The sequence below is a fragment of the Balaenoptera physalus genome, assembly GCF_965194825.1.
Source record: "Balaenoptera physalus genome assembly, chromosome: X".
Taxonomy (NCBI): Eukaryota; Metazoa; Chordata; class Mammalia; order Artiodactyla; family Balaenopteridae; genus Balaenoptera; species Balaenoptera physalus.
In genome coordinates, this window is record NC_138903.1 from 66,085,145 (window position 1) to 66,106,617 (window position 21,473).

At 36.0% G+C, this 21,473-nt stretch overlaps 1 protein-coding gene across 3 annotated transcripts in view; it reads right to left on the reverse strand.

The window, feature by feature from the left end:
- The window catches only part of ZDHHC15 (zDHHC palmitoyltransferase 15), a 130,273-nt gene that overhangs the window by 45,672 nt on the left and 63,128 nt on the right, over nt 1–21,473 (reverse strand). For all 3 annotated transcript variants that reach the window (XM_082447435.1, XM_082447436.1, XM_082447434.1), the window contains exons 5-9: nt 15,812–15,881; nt 14,333–14,365; nt 13,488–13,608; nt 8,759–8,891; nt 7,030–7,156 (exon numbers count right to left, since the gene is read on the reverse strand). In XM_082447435.1, the coding sequence (XP_082303561.1) occupies nt 7,030–7,156; nt 8,759–8,891; nt 13,488–13,608; nt 14,333–14,365; nt 15,812–15,881 (484 nt within the window). The remainder of the gene's footprint in view (nt 1–7,029; nt 7,157–8,758; nt 8,892–13,487; nt 13,609–14,332; nt 14,366–15,811; nt 15,882–21,473) is intronic.

A 21,473-nucleotide genomic window follows, 5' to 3' on the forward strand; every position in this document is an offset into this window, starting at 1 on the left:
TAGCCAGACTCATCAAGAAAAAGAGGGAGAGGACTCAAATGAATAAAATTAGAAATGAAAAAGGAGAAGTTACAACAGACACCACAGAAATACAAAGCATCCTAAGAGACTACTACAAGCAAATCTATGCCAATAAAATGGAAAACCTGGAAGAAATGGACAAATTCTTAGAAAGGTATAACCTTCCAAGAGTGAACCAGGAAGAAACAGAAAATATGAACAGACCAATCACAAGTAATGAAATTGAAACTGTGATTAAAAATCTTCCAACAAACAAAAGTCCAGGACCAGACGGCTTCACAGGTGAATTCAACCAAACGTTTAGAGAAGAGCTAACACCCATCGTTCTCAAACTCTTCCAAAAACTTGCAGAGGAAGGAACACTCCCAAACGCATTCTATGAGGCCAGCATCACCCTGATACCAAAACCAGACAAAGATACTACAAAAAAAGAAAATTACAGACCAACATCACTGATGAATATAGATGCAAAAATTCTCAACAAAATAATAGCAAACAGAATCCAACAACACATTAAAAGGATCATACACCATTATCACGTGGGATTTATCCACGAGATGCAAGGATTCTTCAATATATGCAAGTCAATCAGTGTGATACAGCACATCAACAAACTGAAGACTAAAAACCATATGATCATCTCAATAGATGCAGAAAAAGCTTTGGACAAAATTCAACACCCATTTATGATAAAAACTCTCCAGAAAGTGGGCATAGAGGGAACCTACCTCAACATAATAAAGGCCATATACAACAAACCCACAGAAACATCATTCTCAGTGGTGAAAAACTGAAAACATTTCCTCTAAGATCAGGAACAAGACAAGGATGTCCACTCTCACCACTATTATTCAACATAGTTTTGGAAGTACTAGCCCCAGCAATCAGAGAAGAAAAAGAAATAAAAGGAATACAAATCGGAAAAGAAGAAGTAAAACTGTCACTGTTTGCTGATGACATGATACTTTACATAGAAAATCCTAAAAATGCCACCAGAAAACTACTAGAGTTAATCAATGAATTTGGTAAAGTTGCAGGATACAAAATTAATGCACAGAAATCTCCTGTATTCCTATACACTGATGATGAAAAATCTGAAAGAGAAATTATGGAAACACTCCCATTTACCATTGCAAGAAAAAGAATAAAATACCTAGGAATATACCTACCTAGGGAGAGAAAAGACCTGTATGCAGAAAACTATAAGACACTGATGAAAGAAATTAAAGATGATACCAACAGATGGAGAGATATACCATGTTCTTGGATTGGAAGAATCAATATTGTGAAAATGACTATACTACCCAAAGCAATCTACAGATTCAATGCAATCCCTATCAAATTACTAATGGCATTTTTTACGGAACTAGAAAAAATCATCTTAAAATTTGTATGGAGACACAAAACACCCCGAATAGCCAAAGCAGTCTTGAGGGAAAAAAACGGAGCTGGAGGAATCAGACTCCCTGACTTCAGACTATACAACAAAGCTACAGTAATCAAGACAATATGGTACTGGCACAAAAACAGAAACATAGATCAATGGAACAAGATAGAAAGCCCAGAGATAAACACACGCACCTATGGTCAACTAATCTATGACAAAGAAGGCAAAGGTATAAAATGGACAAAAGACAGTCTCTTCAATAAGTGGTGCTGGGAAAACTGGACAGCTACATGTAAAAGAATGAAATTAGAACACTCCCTAACACCATACAGAAAAATAAACTCAAAATAGATTCGAGATCTAAATGTAAGACCAGACACTATAAAACTCTTAGAGGAAAACATACGAAGAACACTCTTTGACATAAATCACAGCAAGATCTTTTTTGTTCCACCTAGAGTAATGGAAATAAAAACAAAAATAAACAAATGGGACCTAATGAAACTTCAAAGCTTTTGCACAGCAAAGGAAACCATAAACAAGATGAAAAGGCAACTCTCAGAATGGGAGAAAATATTTGCAAACGAATCAACGGACAAAGGATTAATCTCCAAAATATATAAACAGCTCATGCAGCTCAATATTAAAGAAACAAACAACCAAATCCAAAAATGGGCAGAAGACCTAAGGAGACATTTCTCCAAAGAATACATACAGATGGCCAAGAAGCACATGAAAAGCTGCTCAACATCACTAATTATTAGAGAAATGCAAATCAAAAGTACAATGAGGTATCACCTCACACCAGTTAGAATGGGCATCATCAGAAAATCTACAAACAACAAATGCTGGAGAGGGTGTGGAGAAAAGGGAACCCTCTTGCACTGTTGGTGGGAATGGAAATTGATACAGCCACTATAGAGAACAGTATGGAGGTTCCTTAAAAAACTAAAAATAGAATTAACATATGATCCAGAAATCCCACTACTGGGCATATACCCAGAGAAAACCATAATTTAAAGAGACACATGCACCCCAATGTTCATTGCAGCACTATTTACAACAGCCAGGTCATGGAAGCAAGCTAAATGCCCATCGACAGATGAATGGGTAAAGAAGATGTGGTACGTATATACAATGGAATATTACTCAGCCATAAAAAGGAACGAAATTGAGTCATTTGTTGAGAAGTGGATGGATCTAGAGAGTGTCATACAGAGTGAAGTAAGTCAGAAAGAGAAAAACAAATATTGTATATTAATGCATGTATGTGGAACCTAGAACAATGGTACAGATGAACCGCTTTGCAGGGCAGAAGTTGAGACACAGATGTAGAGAACAAACGTATGGACACCAAGGGGGGAAAACCGCGGTGGGGTGGGGATGGTGGTGTGCTGAATTGGGCGATTGGGATTTACATGTATACACTGATGTGTATAAAATTGATGACTAATAAGAACCTGCAGTATAAAAAAACAAACAAACAAAAAACAACTAATACTAAACTTTCTTTGGGTTATTTGTATGGAAATATGTTAATATAAATGTTTCAGAAATTACATGAAATTTCTAAAAATCTTATATGTTCTAGTATAGTGTCATAATTCTAGTTATTACTTTAAAATGTATATCTCAGAAATAACTAAATTTCCTTGTCAATTGCATTATTATGAACTTTCATCAAATCTTTAACCATGATCATATTTAAGTCTTTTGTCATTTACAGACAGTTCTGGGTGTACTCTGATGGTTTTGCAAAAATGATCCTATAAAAGGGTTTCATCTTCAAGGAATTCATGGAAAAGACTCTGAGAAGTACAGGTTTCTGGTAACTGACTATACTGCTGAGCTGAATGAATAAGCATTTTCAGAACTCCAATGGAAAACTGATGAATTCATAAAAGTGCTAACAAAAGATCAAGATGAAAAAAAATTAATTACATGGGACTGAGTGTACTGACGAGGATGATTATAATTTTTGTGACTTTCTGTTTGAATAAAAAAGAAGAATCATTGAATTAACTGGCGATAAGGTGCTGTGAATTGGTGATAGATAATAATAATGGCTGAATGCCCTGTTATTTGGCTTGTATGGCAGAAACGTTATTAGAAGCTGGGAGACAGAGCAAAAGTGAGGCATTTCTAAGAGTGCAGATCCTGGGGGCAATTATCCTCCCCCAGAATTGATAGTTCTCTACAGAGGATGTAACTATACTGATTATAAGTGAGTGGGCTTTGATTTTTGCTCTTGTTCTTTATTCCAAAGAAGACTCATTTTAGACCTCCCTTTGGCGTAGTGATATTGTGTGTGTTTGTGTATGTATGTGTGTGAGTGGGGTGCAAATAATTGTTGGTATTAGTTATTAATCAACATTACCCACTGACACAGTTTTGTCTTGTGATTTATAGCCAGGGCATAGGATATACCACAGCTCTTAAATAAATGAGCCTGTAAAACACTAACTGGTACAGAGGAACTACTAGGGCTATTAATGAAGAGGAGAAAATCTTTCTTAATTACCACCTTACTCCAGCAAATTTTCCTCAAATAAGTGAACAAATGGCTGTATCCCTGTCTGAAGAATGGATTGAAAGGGCATTGCAAGAAGCCTATAAATAAGCTTTGCTCCAGAGCTAGTTTAGTTGATGGTAGTTTTAATCTGGTTCATGAAGTCACTCAGAGGACACAAGCTGATCTCTCCTTCATTTCTTTCTCTTCATTCCTGTTGCAATTATAAGAATTACCTAGAATCTCTAGATCAATCTTTGTTTGTTCTTGCTTTTTATTCTTGTTTAAATTAAAAACTTTAACTTTTCCCTCCATGAAAGTAATATAAGCATTTAATCCCAAAATATGAAAAGTGGAGAAAAGAAAAATAATTTCTAAGACTGTTGCCCACTTAGAGCATTTTGGGGGTATATTTCCCCTCTGTTGTTTTTCTTCTCCATATATTTGTTTTTTCATTTATAAATTATTTTATTTTTTAATTGTTGTATAGTTGTACAATATTATATAAGTTACAGGTGTACAATATAGTGATATACAATTTTGTTTGTCAATCCCAAACTCCCTAAATATCTCCCCCTCCCACTTCGCTCCTGGTAACCATAAGTTTGTTCTCTGAGTCTGTGAGTCTGTTTCTGTTTTGTAAATAAGTTCATCTGTATCATTTTTTTTAGATTCCACATAATTGATATCATACGATATTTCTCTGTCTGACTTACTTCACCTAGTATGACAATCTCTAAGTCCATCTATGTGGCCGCAAATGGCATTATTTCATTCTTTTTAATGGCTGAGTAATATTCCATTGTGTATATGTACCACAACTTCTTTATCCATTCATCTGTCTATAGACATTTAGGTTGCTTCCATGTCTTGGTTATTGTAAACAGTGCTGCAGTGAATATTGGGGTGCATGTATCCTTTCAGACTATGTTTTTCTCTGGATATATGCCCAGGAGTGGGATTGCAAGATCATATGGCAGCTCTATTCTTAGTTTCTTAAGGAAACTCCATTATGCTGATACTAAAACCAGATAAAGACACCACAAAAAAGAAAATTACAGGCCAATATCACTGATGAACATAGATGAAAAAATCCTCAACAAAACACCAGCAATCCAAATCCAACAATACATTAAAAGGATCATACAGCATAATCAAGTGGGATTTATCCACGGGATGCAAGGATTCTTCAATATCCACAAATCAATCAGTGTGATACAGCACATCAACAAATTGAAGACTAAAAACCATATGATCATCTCAATAGGTGCAGAAAAAGCTTTTGACAAAATTCAACACCCATTTATGATAAAAACTCTCCAGAAAGTGGGCATAGAGGGAACATACCTCAACATAATAAAGGCCATATACGACAAACCTACAGCTAACATCCTACTCAATGGTGAAAAGCTGAAAGCATTTCCTCCAAGATCAGGAACAAGACAAGGATGTCCACTCTCACCACTTTTATTCAACATACTTTTGGAAGTCCTAGCTATAGTAATCAGAGAAGAAAAAGAAATAAAAGAAATCCAAATTGGAAAAGAAGAAGTTAAACTATCACTGTTTGCAGATGACATGATACTATACATAAAAAATACTCAAGATACCACCAGAAAACTACTAGAACTAATCAGTGAATTTGGTAAAGTTGCAGGATACAAAATTAATACACAGAAATCTGTTGCTTTTCTATACACTAACAATGAAAGATCAGAAAGAGAAATTCAAGAAACAATCCCATTTACTATCGCACCAAAAAGGATAAAATACCTAGGAATAAACCTAAGCAGGCAAAATACCTGTACTCCGAAAACTATAAGACACTGCTGAACGAAATCGAAGAATGACACAAACAGATGGAAAGATATACTATATTCTTGGATTGGAAGAATCAATATTGTCAAAATGACTATATTACCCAAGGCAATCTACAGATTCAGTGCAATCCCCATAAAATTACCAATGGCATTTTTCACAGAACTAGAACAAAAAATCTTAAAATTTGTATGGAGACACAAAAGACCCCGAATAACCAAAGCAATGTTGAGAAAGAAAAACGGAGCTGGAGGAAATCAGGCTCCCTGACTTCAGACTATACTACAAAGCTATAGCCATCAAAACAGTATGGTATCAGCACAAAAATAGAAATATAGATCAATGGAACAGGATAGAAAGTCCACATGTTTGTATATATCAAAAAAACGTAAGAATCTCCAAGTCCATTGTTCCAGTAATTCCATTTCTGGGAATTATTCTAAAGCTAGAGATAAACTAGGCACAAAAATGTTCATTGTGGCATTATTTCCAGGCAATAATTAGGAAACAAACTAAACATCCAACACTATGGGAATATATATTTCCCCACTGGCTGGAATATGATGTAGTTAAAAGTAATGGCTATAAAAACTATGTCACAGGGCTTCCCTGGTGGTGCAGTGGTTGGGAATCTGCCTGCCAATGCAGGGGACACGGATTCAATCCCTGGTCCAGGAGGATCCCACATGCCACAGTGCAGCTAGGCCTGTGTGCCACAACTACTGAGCCTGACCTCTAGAGCCCACGAGCCACAACTACTGAGTGCACATGCACAATTACTGAAGCCCACATGCCTGGAGCCCATGCTCTGCAATAAGAGAAGCCACCACAATGAAGAGTAGCCCCTGCTCGCCGCAACTAGAGAAAGCCTGCGCACAGCAATGAAGACCCAATGCAGCCAAAAATAAATAAATTAAGAAAATAAAGACTATGTCACAATAAGGGGAAATGTTTACTATACTTTAAGTGGAAAATGTAAAATTCAAAGTGGTATGTATACTGTGATTAAAAATATGTACAAATATATACAGAAGAAAAACAACAGAGTTGTTTAAAAACCAAATTCATTTACAAATGACTGGTACCAGTTTACAGTGCTTCAAACAAAGCATGAGAATGTTTATTTTATCATGCCCTCACCACCTGATTTATCTTTACTAACCTAGTAATGAAAAACTCGGGAAATACAGTTTTACATTGGACTGATATCTAGTGCATAATACAGTCAAAATTGGATTTGCTACTTCAAGGCATGGTCCAGCATCAACTTCTTTCAGTGGTAATAATTACCTACCTGGACCCAATAGGTATTAACCAGAACTTCTTGTTATCTCCAAACACCTGCTGGATATTTTTGATGAAGCCAAGGTTGAACCCATTTTTCTCTGGGCCACTTGTAAACACTGGAGTACAGAAGGCCTCTATGGCAGGGTAGGGAAGTTGAAGAAAAGAAGAAGAGAGCAATAATCAGGACCATTACAATTTTACAGTTCTCCATGAATGTGACTTGCTTCTACAATATTTTTTTGCTGTGGTAGCATAGACCCCTCATTCTTAGTTATTGCTAAATTACTTGGTAAAAACCAGCTTAATCACTTTAATACAAAGTAAGTTTGTTATTAAATATAAAGAATTGGTACACTCTTTAAAAAAATGCAGAAGAAACACATGATGGTAGAAATAATTGAACAGTCATGGGGTAGTATGTATTTTGTACTGCATGTAAGGAGTGAAAGAACAAATCTAACAGCACTTTATTTGAATCTAAATGGCAGTAACAGCCAAATGGTCTCTATATTTAGAGCTGGGACAAAAGTAATGACACATAAAGAGATGGTAATGACATTGATTTGGTTTTGAAACATTTCAGAAATGAACACGTTCACACTGAAGGCTGCAATGTAAGAAATTGAGTTTTATTCCAGAAAAAATGTCAATGGGTGAACTATAATCACCTCAACGACTATGAGAAATTGGACCATGTTAGTGCACATTATTTTTAGATACACATTTATCCCATTAAGCAAACACTTTCACTGTTGGACTCTGGCTGCATCTGGCCATTTCCCTTTTGTTCTTTGTTTTCAGATTGTGTTATCATGAAGCTTTTAGTACTTTTCTATGTTGTAGGTGATCTCTAAGCCAAATATGCTAATCTACTACCCTAGCAACTAAGTGCTACATATATATTTGGTTTAGAAAATAAGTGCAAATACTTTTTTAGCTGTTATCATTATTAGCAAATGAATTCCAAAAGTATAGTGGCTTTTGCACTATACTTTCCTCAAATTTATCTTAGCTAAACATTCATTATTTGGATACTTTCTCCTTAACCCTCATGCATTGATCTGTGTACAGTATAAATATTTGTTTCACCATGAAAACAACTATTGCACTGGATCCATCAGAAATGCAATTCTCCAAATAAAAGCCCAGAGTATAGAGTAATGGAAAAATTTTCAGAGAAAAATTTTCATTTCTTGTGCTCATTTTCTAGAGACTCACTTGTTCAATGTGTTTATCTCATTCCCACAGTCCCTACACAGCTCCTTGATAACTGTAGATATTCAATGATTTGTTGGTTTGGATTTTTTCTCAGGACTCTGTTTTTAGAAGTGTTCAATAAATTAGATTTTTCTATCTTTATTGACCTTGAATTCCTCCTTCTGATGCTCCCTTCTGTACTGATTCTTTCCTTCACTTCCTTATGTGAACACCCCTTCAAAATTTTCAAGCTGTAAATCTGGGGAGCTATTACCCAGAATGAACTATAAAAAGCAATGGTCATTTTTGGTTTTGTGTGAGGTTTTATTCACTAATGTTCTCTTTAGTCTGTAAGCTTCATTCACTATGGTTCTCCAGTTTGGTAAAACGTGTTTACATCTGTTTCCGTTTGGAGGCAAAGAGATGTCACTGCAGGTGAAATGTTTCATTGGAAGTTTTTCTCTTCCCTGGGAACAATCCATAGGTCACAGGGATATACAGTCATATGTTTTTTTCCTAGTCTTAATATCCAGTCTTACCTAAGGTGGTTTTGTTTCTGCTGACAAGCCAACAATGGTAACCAAAGAGAATCACAAGGCTGACAAAAAACATGCAGGCCACAAAGAGGAGAAAAAGGACATGGAACTTAGAGCGAACACTGGGCAATTCCCCCTAGAAAAGAAATAATAAACAAACAGAAACAAAGGATTAAAGTCATAAGGTTTGGCTAGTTTTTCTGTATAGGTTAGTACTTTCTTCCATATGTATAAAATGTCTAGCTGTAATTAAAAAAGTAGATTTTGTAAAATTTTTACAAAACAGTTCTTTCTGTGGATGACCATACCTTATTATGGATATGCTATCAGCCTACACAGCCTAAAATGGATCTTTGCTTAAGTGCAGTTCAGTGTAAAATACAGTATATAATGTACCAATTAGAAATGGGTAAGATTAAAAGAGTATACTGAAGCCATAACTGGTATGCAACCTCTTAAATCTTGTATTCCATTTAGTTTGTAAATTTTGAGTCATTGGCTAGAGGTGATCTTGAGGTCATATGGTTCATCCTCTTGTTTCAAGGTGGGTTATTCTGGAATACTTTATATGTCATGTTTCTTTGGATATATGTGTGCTAAAAATGTCACAGTGATATATGTAGGAAGTTAAAACACATAGGTAGAATTTTAAAATGTTCTACCTCTAAGTCGACTTGATTTTAAAGCTACTGCAAATTTTGTGTGTTTGTTTTTTATAGTTGAAGTAGAATGTGCTGGTATATTACATCCCGTGAAACAGCTGTTTAGACAGTAAAATCATGCAAGATTTGACAGGCAATTGTAAAAGTAGGTAGCTAAAGATTTTTATAGTTAGCTGGGACATCTCATTTTCCATATGGCAACAGTTTTTGTTTTTTTTTTTAAAGCAGCCCCAGACTAGAATGAATTTTCTAAAGTTCTATAGCATGCACAGCATGTAACATTTTGTCTTCTGAAGAGAACTTTAGAAAACATTTTCAATTTTGGAGTAAGAATTTGGGAGAAAGACTTTTCTTTATTTCCCCCTTTCCTGTGCTGATCATTGTTTTGGTGTGATGAATTGCTTTGAAATATTTCCAAATGCTCTTGAGTAGTAAAGGTGATTCTTGGTTGAAGTCAACCTTGACATTAGGATCTAGTTCTACTACAGTTTGGAAGGAGAAAGTTAAGGCTTGGAAACACTTGGCAAATTCAGATGGTACAGATTTTTTTCGTCTCTTAGAGGAGATTTATATTTATTTTGATGTAAGGAAATATTAGGAATCTTCCAGACAATATGTGTTTGAAGGATGAAGATAAGGTGAAGTAAACCAGTCAGATGCTTTCAGCTGAGGGGTGGTCTGGGTGAAATTTACCTGGGGGCAGAGCACCCCAGGAAATAGCTACACCAAGGATTTTGACCTTCAGGAACTTTTATGTGAAGCTCCTTTTTGAAATGATTCCTCTACAAAATCTTGGCCTAAGCACCCAAATTGAATTTGATTGGTTTTTGTTTGTTTCATTTTGAATTTATAGGAAAGATTTTGTAGTGGTTTTTGCCTGGCTGTGTTTTTGTTTTCATAATCTCTACTTTTTCTTAATAAGTTTTTAAAAGCTTTTAAAGCTCACATTTATTTTACTTCTTATCTTTCATGTTTAAATGGACAATAGGAAATGGCTGGGCAGGAGGGACTGATATAAAGTCAGTTCACACTCTGAGGGGCTGAGCTTCAAGTCTTTCCCTTCCCTAATTGCTCTTATAGAACTCTCTTCTGTCTGCCAAAGCATATCTACTGTGTTGTCCCTTGATAAAGTCCTTAATATTTAACTTTCTTTTTTGTTAGAAGAGGGTGATGGCCCTATGTTGAAAATTACCTACTCAGGAGATAACCAAGCTAAATTACTCAAAGCAATAACCACCAGAAACAGTTCAGGGGAATATTGGTAGATTAATCCTATTATCTTAGTTCTAAAAGAATTCATAGCCTCTATGAGGAGATTCATGGCCCAATGTGGGAGGTGTATATTACTACTTTTTTCATAAGTCAAATATCGATTTCCTATCAAAGTGCTACTCTTTAAGTTAATATTGAGAGGAGAAGCACAATCTGATGGTCTTCTGAATTCTTTACTTCAAAGGAGCTAGAGCTTCTCTATAGTAGGACCATAATGGGCAGTAGGACATGGTACAGTGTTTAAGATTACTGGGCTTAAGAGTCAGACAAGTTCAAGTTCTCACTTTGCAACTTAGAAGCTGGGTGATCCTGAGCAAATCACTTAACTACTATGACCCTCAGTTTTATCACCTTTAAATTAGACTAATAATTCCTGCTCTACCTAGTTCACAAGGTTGTGGTGAGGATAAGATGATATAATAGATATGAAAGTGCTTTGAAAATGGTAAAGTACAAATGGAGGTTGCTATTCTTAGGAGCACAGCTAGTCTCCTTGATACATGGCTTTTAAAATACATGGCAGTGTTTACTTTTCATTTTAGGGGAGACTCAATTTGAACTGAGAAAGCCATCTTTAAACCACACCAAAGTGCTCTCTGGCTGAAGAGACTGCAAAGAAGCATTTCTCTGAACTGTCAATGCTCTTTTCATTATGAGGGCAAGCCAGGACAGGTTTCCTCGCCTGGCATCTGTCAGGCATGAGCTAGTTTATTGTGGAGAAAAAAATGAAGGAATAGGAAAAGGGCAAGGCTATTTTCACCCCTTGCTTGTGAATACTGGCACATTTCTGGAGATTAATTCATATCTAGATATTATCTTTCAAGGGTAAAAGAAGCATACAGCACCTGGCTGGCATTGTGGTATTTGATTATTGGCTGACTAGGAGGGCCAAAGGCAAAATGTATGAAATACAACATTGTTTACTCTGTTATCAAAGGGTAGTTTTTAAACAGTAGCCTACTGTGTTAAGGACCAAGTAAAGTCTGTAGTGAAGACCAAGGCTGACACTTTCCCTGCTGAATTGGTTGCAGGAGATTTTTTTTATGGTAGTGGCTCAGTGTGTGAATAGAATGCCAAAAAGGTCATGGAAACCTGGGCAATAGATAAGAGATCCTGCGATGTGGAAAGGGGCCAAAGAAGAGACACCAGGATGATGAAGCATTTTGTATTTGGGAAAAATTTATAATAAAACTTCATTTCTGCTTATACTTTTATATCCCTGAGTTGAAGATTTTGATATGCATTATATAATTCCTGATTCTTAAAGTTATTAAATATTGGAATTGATTAAGCAGGTCGAAGGGAGAATGCAAAGCCCATACCTCTATAATATTCTACACTATATTTTCTACACTAGTAGGGATCAAAGCACTAATTAATAATTTAAATATTCTCAGCTATTTAGGCTCTCACTGCCTTGCCTTTCTCCTTTTTTTCTCCAGTTTATTATAATCTATATTCTACTCACAGGATTTATGTGCTTTACCTCTCCCCCTGAGGTGAGATATTCCTGTTATACAGGCTCTTGTGCAATTCCTAAAGTAATAACTAGTAGCTTTGCCCACATCTGCTTTTTGCTATTCAGGTTCAGTTTGGAAAGCCCTCATCATGTAAGGTTATAATGTCTTAGTAACTGTATTGTAGTTGTATGTGGGAAAGACATATCTTCTGGAGTCCATTGGCATGAAATTAAAAAAAAAATCACTATACTGCTGCAGACCCCATATACATATGTAAACTGAAAATCTGCCTTCAATTTTTTTGGAAATAGATGGGATATAACTGATATCTTCAAGTAGAAGAAAGGTGAAAGTAGGATTTTAAAAAAGATTTCATTATAATGATTGGAATCATGTTTTGAAAAGTAAAATACTTTCAACATCTGTTTCATTTTTTTAAAGGTATTATCCAGTGTAAGGTTAATCTTTTTCTTTTAACCTTGCACTGGATAATATCTTATGATTTCCTCATTTCTTTCTTTTGTTTTTTTTTTTTTTTTGATGTGGACCATTTTTAAAGTCTTTATTGAATTTGTTAGAATATTGCTTCTGTTTTATGCTTTGGTTTTGTGGCCGCGAGGCATGTGGGATCTTAGCTCCCTGACCAGGGATCGAACCTGCACCCCCTGCATTGGAAGGCTAAGTCTTAACCACTGGACTGCCAGGGAAGTCCCTCAACATGTTTCATTTGATCTTGGCAATGAGCCAGTGAAGCAGGTAGCAGAGCCAGTATTAGAACTCAGTTCTCCTAATACCCTACCCAGAGTTTGTCATACAAAGTTCAAATAAGACTCTCCCTTTTCATTTTGGTCTTTTGTGAAGATGAGTTAATGAATCTTTCTGTCCAGCAGGAATTTTGCAACTTCCTTTGAACAGGGATTTAGAAAGTATTTTCTGACAATGAGGGAGTGCGTTGACAGCCTTTTTCTTAGGAAACTAGGGATTTAGAATTAGTTTCAACATTTTTCAAACCTAAAATTGGTAAGAAGTGGATTTTTAAAACTTGATTAGATAAATACATTGTAAAGAATCAGTAAGTCTCAAGAGATTAGGTTCCTGGAGGCCCAACAAGATTCTCATGTACGATAGAAACTTTAACTGACATCTAAATAACAGCCTCCTAAATCTCAGCATATTTAACATGGGAAACTTGTTTTCTGTGCTTTCCCTTCTGATTACTTCAGTATTAGCTACTTCAAAATGTAAAAAAAAAAAAAAGATAATGTGAACAATGTCACAGATTGGAATAGGTGTGTATTTATTCTTGGTGGGGGGACCCTTCTGGATTTTTTAACTTACTCTCCAGTATTTGATGAAATAGCTGAAGACCGTTGTAGCAATGTACAGGCAATAGAGAACAGAATAAGCTAAGAACTGAAGGAAGAATTTATAGTTGGAAAATCCAATGCAGTTATTAACCCTAAAAAAGGAAAAAAAGAAAAACTAATTTGAAATCAGGATCCATTGATTTAGAACACACTGATACAGAGTGAACTATGTTACCCCTGCTGCTTCATTATCTGTTGTGTAGAAACTCAACAGAAACTGAAGTCCCTTAATAGGAACAGACTGGAAACACAAGTTCATGTCTCACTTGTTTTTCCTTTTATTTACAGACACAGAGACAGCTGGCCTACCTAACAGTTCTGGACTGGTTCCTGACACACCCAAGCAAACCTGGATCTTGGATGCTGAAAACCTACTACAATCTCTGCAGCTATACTTAGTATAGTATGGCATGTTCTCTTTATAGTTAGATGATTTCATACTGGTTCTCTAGGTCAGACATACAAAATTTGGAGAATTGCTTAAATTAACAATCTAGAGTTTTTCAAACATCAAGACAGCTAAAAAAAGAACTGAATTATGTAATGTCAAAGAGGACAACTATCTGTACTCTCTTTCGTTATTATAGCTAATGGACAAGAGACCATTAGCTCTGTGACACGAGGAATTCACGATCACACCTTTGGTGGTATATTTATTCTTGCTTTAAAATGTTACGCCTTCCCTGTTCCCCACACAAATACAAAGCCCAATGAATTATGGTAGGGGAAACAGGCATTTTACAACTATGCTTAGGAAAGTAGGCATTGAACAACTTTGACCCTATTAGAGGGGAGAAATTAATCAAAAGGACATACCAAGGGCAATGATGATCCATTTTTAATACACACCTACAAAAGGAACAAAATACAGTGTGATAAACTTCAGAATTGAACTCAGGGTATCACCAGTATTTTTACATGGTCCCAGTACACTCATTCTTAGATTTCCACTATAGCTTCTCCAAAACTATTCTGTCCTCAGTTGTTCCTAGGATGAGCCAATCACAAAACTTTAGGATCATGCTGGCAGCAAGTTACATGCCTAAAATTCCAACCTTTAGAAGGCATTGGGAACTCTAGGATACTGACACAGAGAATAGGTCCAAGATACCTCTCCTCATTTTATTTACTTAGTTTAATAAAAGTAAAGAAGAAAACATGACTGCAGCCTGTGCTTGAATCAAGGGTAAGTGAAACATGGATGGAACAAGCACTCAAGAAGAAGGACATGAAGCTTATATTTATTAGCATAAAAATGGGATTTTACAAAGCTGGAGCAATTTAAGTAACAAAATAAAGTAGTATTGACTTATAACCCCAAATCTGAAATGATTGTCCATGCCCACATATTGATATAAGTAAATGATTTAATAAATAAATGAGGGAGAAGAGACAAATCTCCCATGTAGAGGAATTCCAAATAATTTATGTAGATACTCTGCCTGCAAGGCAGGGTGGGGGAAGCATAACTTCTCATTCCTTTAGTTGTACACAGAGATTTCCTTCTAAAGAGTACAGTATGGAGTGGGGGTGGAAGAAGAGTAACTTTACAGTGGAGAAATCTGGCAAACACTGCCTCAGTCAGATGATTAAGATTAACATTGCAGTGATAAGTCATGTCTATAGTACGTACCCTTGATATGATATAATGAGAATGGCACTTAATCTCTCTGGTCTTCCTCCCCCAAAAGACATTATCTAAATCTAATCACGAGAAAAATATCAGACAAATCCCACCTGAGGGATATTCTGCAAAATACCCAACAATTCTAAAAACCGTCAAGGTTATCAAAAACAAGTAAAGTTTGAGAAACTGTCACAGCTAAGAGGAGCCTAAGAAGACATGACAACTAAATGTAGTATGGTATCCTGGATAGGATCCTTGAACAGAACAAGGACATCAGGGAAAAACTGAGGAAATCTAAATAGAGTATGGATTTCGGCTAAAAATAAAAAATCAATGCTCGTTCATTAATTGTAAGAAATGTACCATATTAATGTAAGATATTACATGGGAAATGGTGTGGGACGTATGAGAACTATCTTTACAATAATTCCAGAAATCTAAAACTGTTCTAAAATAAAATGTTTATTTTTAAAAATGCAGTTTTATTTCTTTTTCCTATCTTTATAATAGTTTGAATCATCATCATCCCTGTGAGGGTATTTGGCATGTGCTCATTATGATTGAAAGGAAATGCTCTTTAGGATCAACATGTTAGGATCAGTCACTTGGTTTTTAAGGCAACCATCAGTGGCCAAGCTCAGCCCAGGGGAATTATGGCTGTCACTTACATGGCACAGACAGAGCAGTGGTGGCAGCGATCTGGCTTGATCAAATGGCACCGGTCACAGAACCTTACGGCTATAGGAAAAATAAGGTGGTTAGCACTGGTTAGGGATCAATATGACACCATATATCTTACTAGCCAATCTGGATTACTTGTTATACACTGATTACAGGTACTCAAACTCATCTCATTTCAAGTTACCAAGCAAAAGACAGATCACGTAAGAGAATTGTGGTATGTATTTTTTCCCTGTTGGATCAATCTTAAAAGCACCTTTTGGGGGATGAGTGTAAGGGGAAAGGTTTTCATATCTGGATATCTGATCATAAAATTCTGTATTATGAAACAAACTATACTGTCAATTGCTTGAGTTATCTTGGGAAAATCATTTAGCCTCTGTTTATTCCAACTTTCCTATCTGAAAACAGGATTCATAATTTATCTCCTGTCTCCAGAGGTTGGATTGTATGAGGTGGATAAAACTCCTAAAGCATGGTAAAGAATGTGGTTCTTAGAATAAGAATTTGAAGAATAGAAGAGACATTCTAGAACAAATTAGTTCAATTGACCATTCCACAGATATAGAAAATAAAGACCTGAGCCATGTCAAGTAACTTACACAAAATCACACAGTAAGCAAGTGGCAAGGCTGTGACTACTACAGTTTTTCTGACCCTTTAGTTCAGGATTCTTTTCACTTTGTAAGTATGATACAAAAAATCAGTTCTCCTCCCCTCTCTAACTCCTTCCTTCTTTTCTTTATTTCCTTAGATGAAAGACATTTTCCTTTCCTTCTAATTTTCTCTGTGTTCATTGATAGAGTATGACTGTTTAATGCGATTATTAAGTGTAACAACTAAAATTATGAAAATTTGAGCTAATATAATAATTAAACCTAAAGTGTACCTTAAGCACACATAACTGGTTCAACATAATGAAATATTAATTCAGCAGAGTTTCTGTGTTCATTCTAGCAATGTGGTGGTGGTGGTGACCAAAGTATGGGTATAATTGAGGTAACAAGGAGGGGAGAGGGACATGCATGTTTAGTTCCTTCAACATGTTTTTAAAGATACGGTCAAATGCCACTGTCCAGTTTAAGCCACCATCACCTCTAATTTAGATGACTGCAATAGCTGCCTAATTATTTACTTTGCTTTCATTCTTGCCCCCTCACAATACATTCTCTACAGAATAGCCAGGTGATTTGTTAAAATCTAAATCAGATCATATCACTCTCCACTAAAAACCTTCAATGGAGTTCCAAAACCCTTAGCATGGCAAGTTACTTTTTTTTTTTTTTGTGGCTCTGCATGGCTTGTGGGATCTTAGTTCTCTGACCAGTGATTGAACCTGGCCCCGGTAGTGAAAGCACTGAGTCCTAACCACTGGACCACCAGGGAATTTCTGCAAGTTACTTTTTCTTATTAAGGTCTCAGATCAAATGACATTGCCTCAGAGAAGCCTTCTCTATTACTCTATATCATGAGGGCTGCAAACAAATGATTCAAGGGTCCAGGGAACAGTGAGTAGTGAGTGAAGAACCTGAGAATTCGTGCCGTGTTTAAAAAGAGTGGCTACTACTCAGCTCTAGCTAATTTTTGCCATGGGGAAATGCAGATCGAATGTTACCAGTGTCTGAGTTTTCAAGAGTAGCCAAAAATGTGGATTTTCATGCAGAAATATTCTAATTGTTAAAAATTAGTAAAAAATGCCAAGTTTTAAAAGACACATTAGAGATCAAACAGAATATATCTCTGGGTCCAATTCCTCGCATATACCTCTAGTTTGTAATCTCTGCTCTATCACACCATTCTGTTTACTACTGTTTGAAATTATATAGAAAATTTCCTGTCTGTCTCTTTTTCAATATACTTCAGTATGCATGAAGACTTTTTAAAAAAACCATAACCACCATGACATTAATGCTCTAACAAAGTAAACAATAAATCTTTAATATCATCTAATACCCAGACTATAATAAGACATCCCCAATTGTCATATGGGATCTTAATAAATATTGGTTGAATAAATAAATGATAAATAGATGAACATAAGTGTCCAACAGTATACTTCCCAAAGCCTTGAAACACGACCTTCCTTACTAGAAACATTAGAATTACTTGTCAAAAAAGCATTCGTTTTCAAATTTTAAAAGGTGGAGAGGGCTTCCCTGGTGGTGCAGTGGTTAAGAATCTGCTTGCCAGTGCAGGGGACAAGGGTTCGAGCCCAGGTCTGGGAAGATCCCACATGCCGCGGGGCAACTAAGCCCGTGCGTGAAAACTACTGAGCCTGTGCTCTAGAGCCTGTGAGCCACAACTACTGAGCCTGTGCTCTAGAGCCCACGAGCCACAAGTACTGAAGCCTGCACACCTAGAGCCCATGCTCCGTAACAAGAGAAGCCACCACAATGAGAAGCCCGTGCATTGCAATGAAGAGTAGCCCCCACTTGCCGCAACTAGAGAAAGCCCACGCACAGCAACAAAGACCCAACTCAGCCAAAAATAAATAAATAAATTTATAAAAAAATAAATAAATAAAAGGAGGAGAATTGCTCAGCCAGTACTGTTCTACTCATGCAGATGAAAACTAACAATAAAACTCCACAGTGAGTATTACTGAAGAAAAATGAAGACATATCTGCACAAACACTTGTACAAGAATTTCACAGCAGATTTACTCATAATAGCTGAGCACTGGAAACAACCCACTTGAGCATCAAATGGTGAATTGATAAAGAAAATATGATATTCATACAATGAAATACTACTCAGAAATGACAATGAAAACACTAGGACCCAAAACCTATGGGGTGCAACAAAAGCAGTTCTAAGATGGAAGTTTATAGAAATACAATGCTACCTCAAGAAATAAGAAAAATCTCAAATAAACAACCTAACCTTACACCTAAAGCAATTAGAGAAAGAAGAACAAAAAAACCCCAAACTTAGCAGAAAGAAAGAAATCATAAAGATCAGATCAGAAATAAATGAAAAAGAAATGAAGGAAACAATAGCAAAGATCAATCAAACTAAAAGATGGTTCTTTGAGAAGATAAACAAAATTGATAAACCTTTAGCCAGACTCATAAAGAAAAAAAAGGAAGAGGGCTCAAATCAATAAAATTAGAAATGAAAAAGGAGAAGTTACTCACTGACACTGCAGAAATACAAAGGTTCATGAGAGACTACCACAAGCAAATATATGCCAATAAAATGGACAACCTAGAAGAAATGGACAAATTCTTAGAAAAGTACAACTTTCCAAGACCGAACCAGGAAAAAATAGAAAATATAAACAGACTAATCACAAGCACTGAAATTGAAACTGTGATTAAAAATCTTCCAACAAACAAGAGCCCAGGACCAGATGGCTTCACAGGAGAATTATATCAAACATTTAGAGAAGAGCTAACATCTATCCTTCTCAAACTCTTCCAAAATATATCAGAGGGAGGAACACTCCCAAACTCATTTTATGAGGCCCCCATCACCCTGATAGCAAAACCAGACAAAGATGTGACAAAAAAAGAAAACTACAGGCCAATATCATTGATGAACATAGATGCAAAAATCCTCAACAAAATACTAGCAAACAGAATCCAACAGCACATTATAAGGATCATACACCATGATCAAGCAGGGTTTATCCCACGAATGCAAGGATTCTTCAATATACACAAATCAATCAATGTGATACACCATATTAACAAACTGAAGGATAAAAACCATATGATCATCTCAATAGATGCAGAAAAGCTTTTGGCAAAACTCAACACCCAATTTATGATAAAAACTCTCCAGAAAGTGAGCAGAGAGGAAGCCTACCTCAACATAATAAAAGCCATATATGACAAACCCACAGCCAACATAATTCACAATGGTGAAAAACTGAAAGCATTTCCTCTAAGATCAGGAACAAGACAAGGGTGCCCACTCTCACCACTATTATTCAACATAGTTTTGGAAGTTTTGGCCATGGCAATCAGAGAAGATAAAGAAATAAAAGGAATACAAATTATAAAAGAAGAAGTAAAACTGTCACTGTCTATGGATGACATGGTACTATACATAGAGAATCCTAAAGATGCCACCAGAAAACTACTAGAGTAAATCAAATTTGGTAAAGCTGCAGGATACAAAATTAATGCACAGAAATCTCTTGCATTCCTACACAATAACAACAAAAAGTCTGAAAGAGAAATTAAGGAAACACTCCCATTTACCACTGCAAAAAAAAGAACAAAATACCTAGGAATAAACCTACCTAAGGAGGCAAAAGACCAGCATGCAGAAAACCATAAGACACTAATGAAAGAAATGAAAGACGATACAAACAGATGGAGAGATACACCATGTTCTTGGATTGGAAGAATCAGTATTGTGAAAATGACTATACTACCCAAAGCAACCTACAGATTCAATGCCATCCCTATCAAATTACCAATGGCATTTTTCACAGAACTAGAACAAAAAATTTTACAATTTGTATGGAATCACAAAAGATCCCAAACAGACAAAGCAATCTTGAGAAAGAAAAACAAAGCTGGAGGAGTCAGGCTCCCTGACTTCTGACTATACTACAAAGCTACAGTAATCAAGACAGAATGGTACTGGCAAACAAACAGAAATATAGATCAATGGAACAGGATAGAAAGTCCAGAGATAAATCCACGCACATATGGTCACCTTATCTTTGATAAAGGAGGCAAGAATATACAATGGAGAAAAGACAGCCTCTTCAATAAGTGGTGCTGGGAAAACTGGACAGCTACATGTAAAAGAATGAAATTAGAACACTCCCTAACACCATACACAAAAATAAACTCAAAATGGATTAAAGACCTAAATGTAAGGCCAGACACTATAAAACTCTTAGAGGAAAACATAGGCAGAACACCCTATGACATAAATCGCAGCAAGATCCTTTTTGACCCACCTCCTAGAGTAATGGAAATAAAAACAAAAATAAACAAATGGGACCTAATGAAACTTAAAAGCTTTTGCACAGCAAAGGAAACCATAAACAAGATGAAGAGACAACCCTCACAATGGGAGAAAATATTTACAAACAAAGAAACTGACAAAGGATTAATCTCCAAAATATACAAGCAGCTCATGCAGCTCAATATCAAAAAAACAAACAACCCAATCCAAAAATGGGCAGAAGACCTACATAGACATTTCTCCAAAGAAGACGTACAGATTGCCAACAAACACATGAAAAGATGCTCAGCATCACTAATCATTAGAGAAATGCAAATCAAAACTGCAATGAGGTATCACCTCACACCGGTCAGAATGGCCATCATCAAAAAATCTATAAAGAATAAATTCTGGAGAGGGTGTAGAGAAAAGGGAACCTTCCTGCACTGCTGGTGGGAATGTAAATTGATACAGCCACTATGGAGAACAGTATGGAGGTTTCTTAAAAAACTAAAAGTAGAACTACCATATGACCCAGCAATCCCACTACTGGGCATATACCCTGTGAAAACCGTAACTCAAAAAGAGTCATGTACCACAATGTTCATTGCAGCACTATTTACAATAGCCAGGACATGGAAGCAACCTAAGTGTCCATCGACAGATGAATGGATAAAGAAGATGTGGCACATATATACAATGGAGTATTACTCAGCCATAAAAAGAAACTAAATTAGTTAT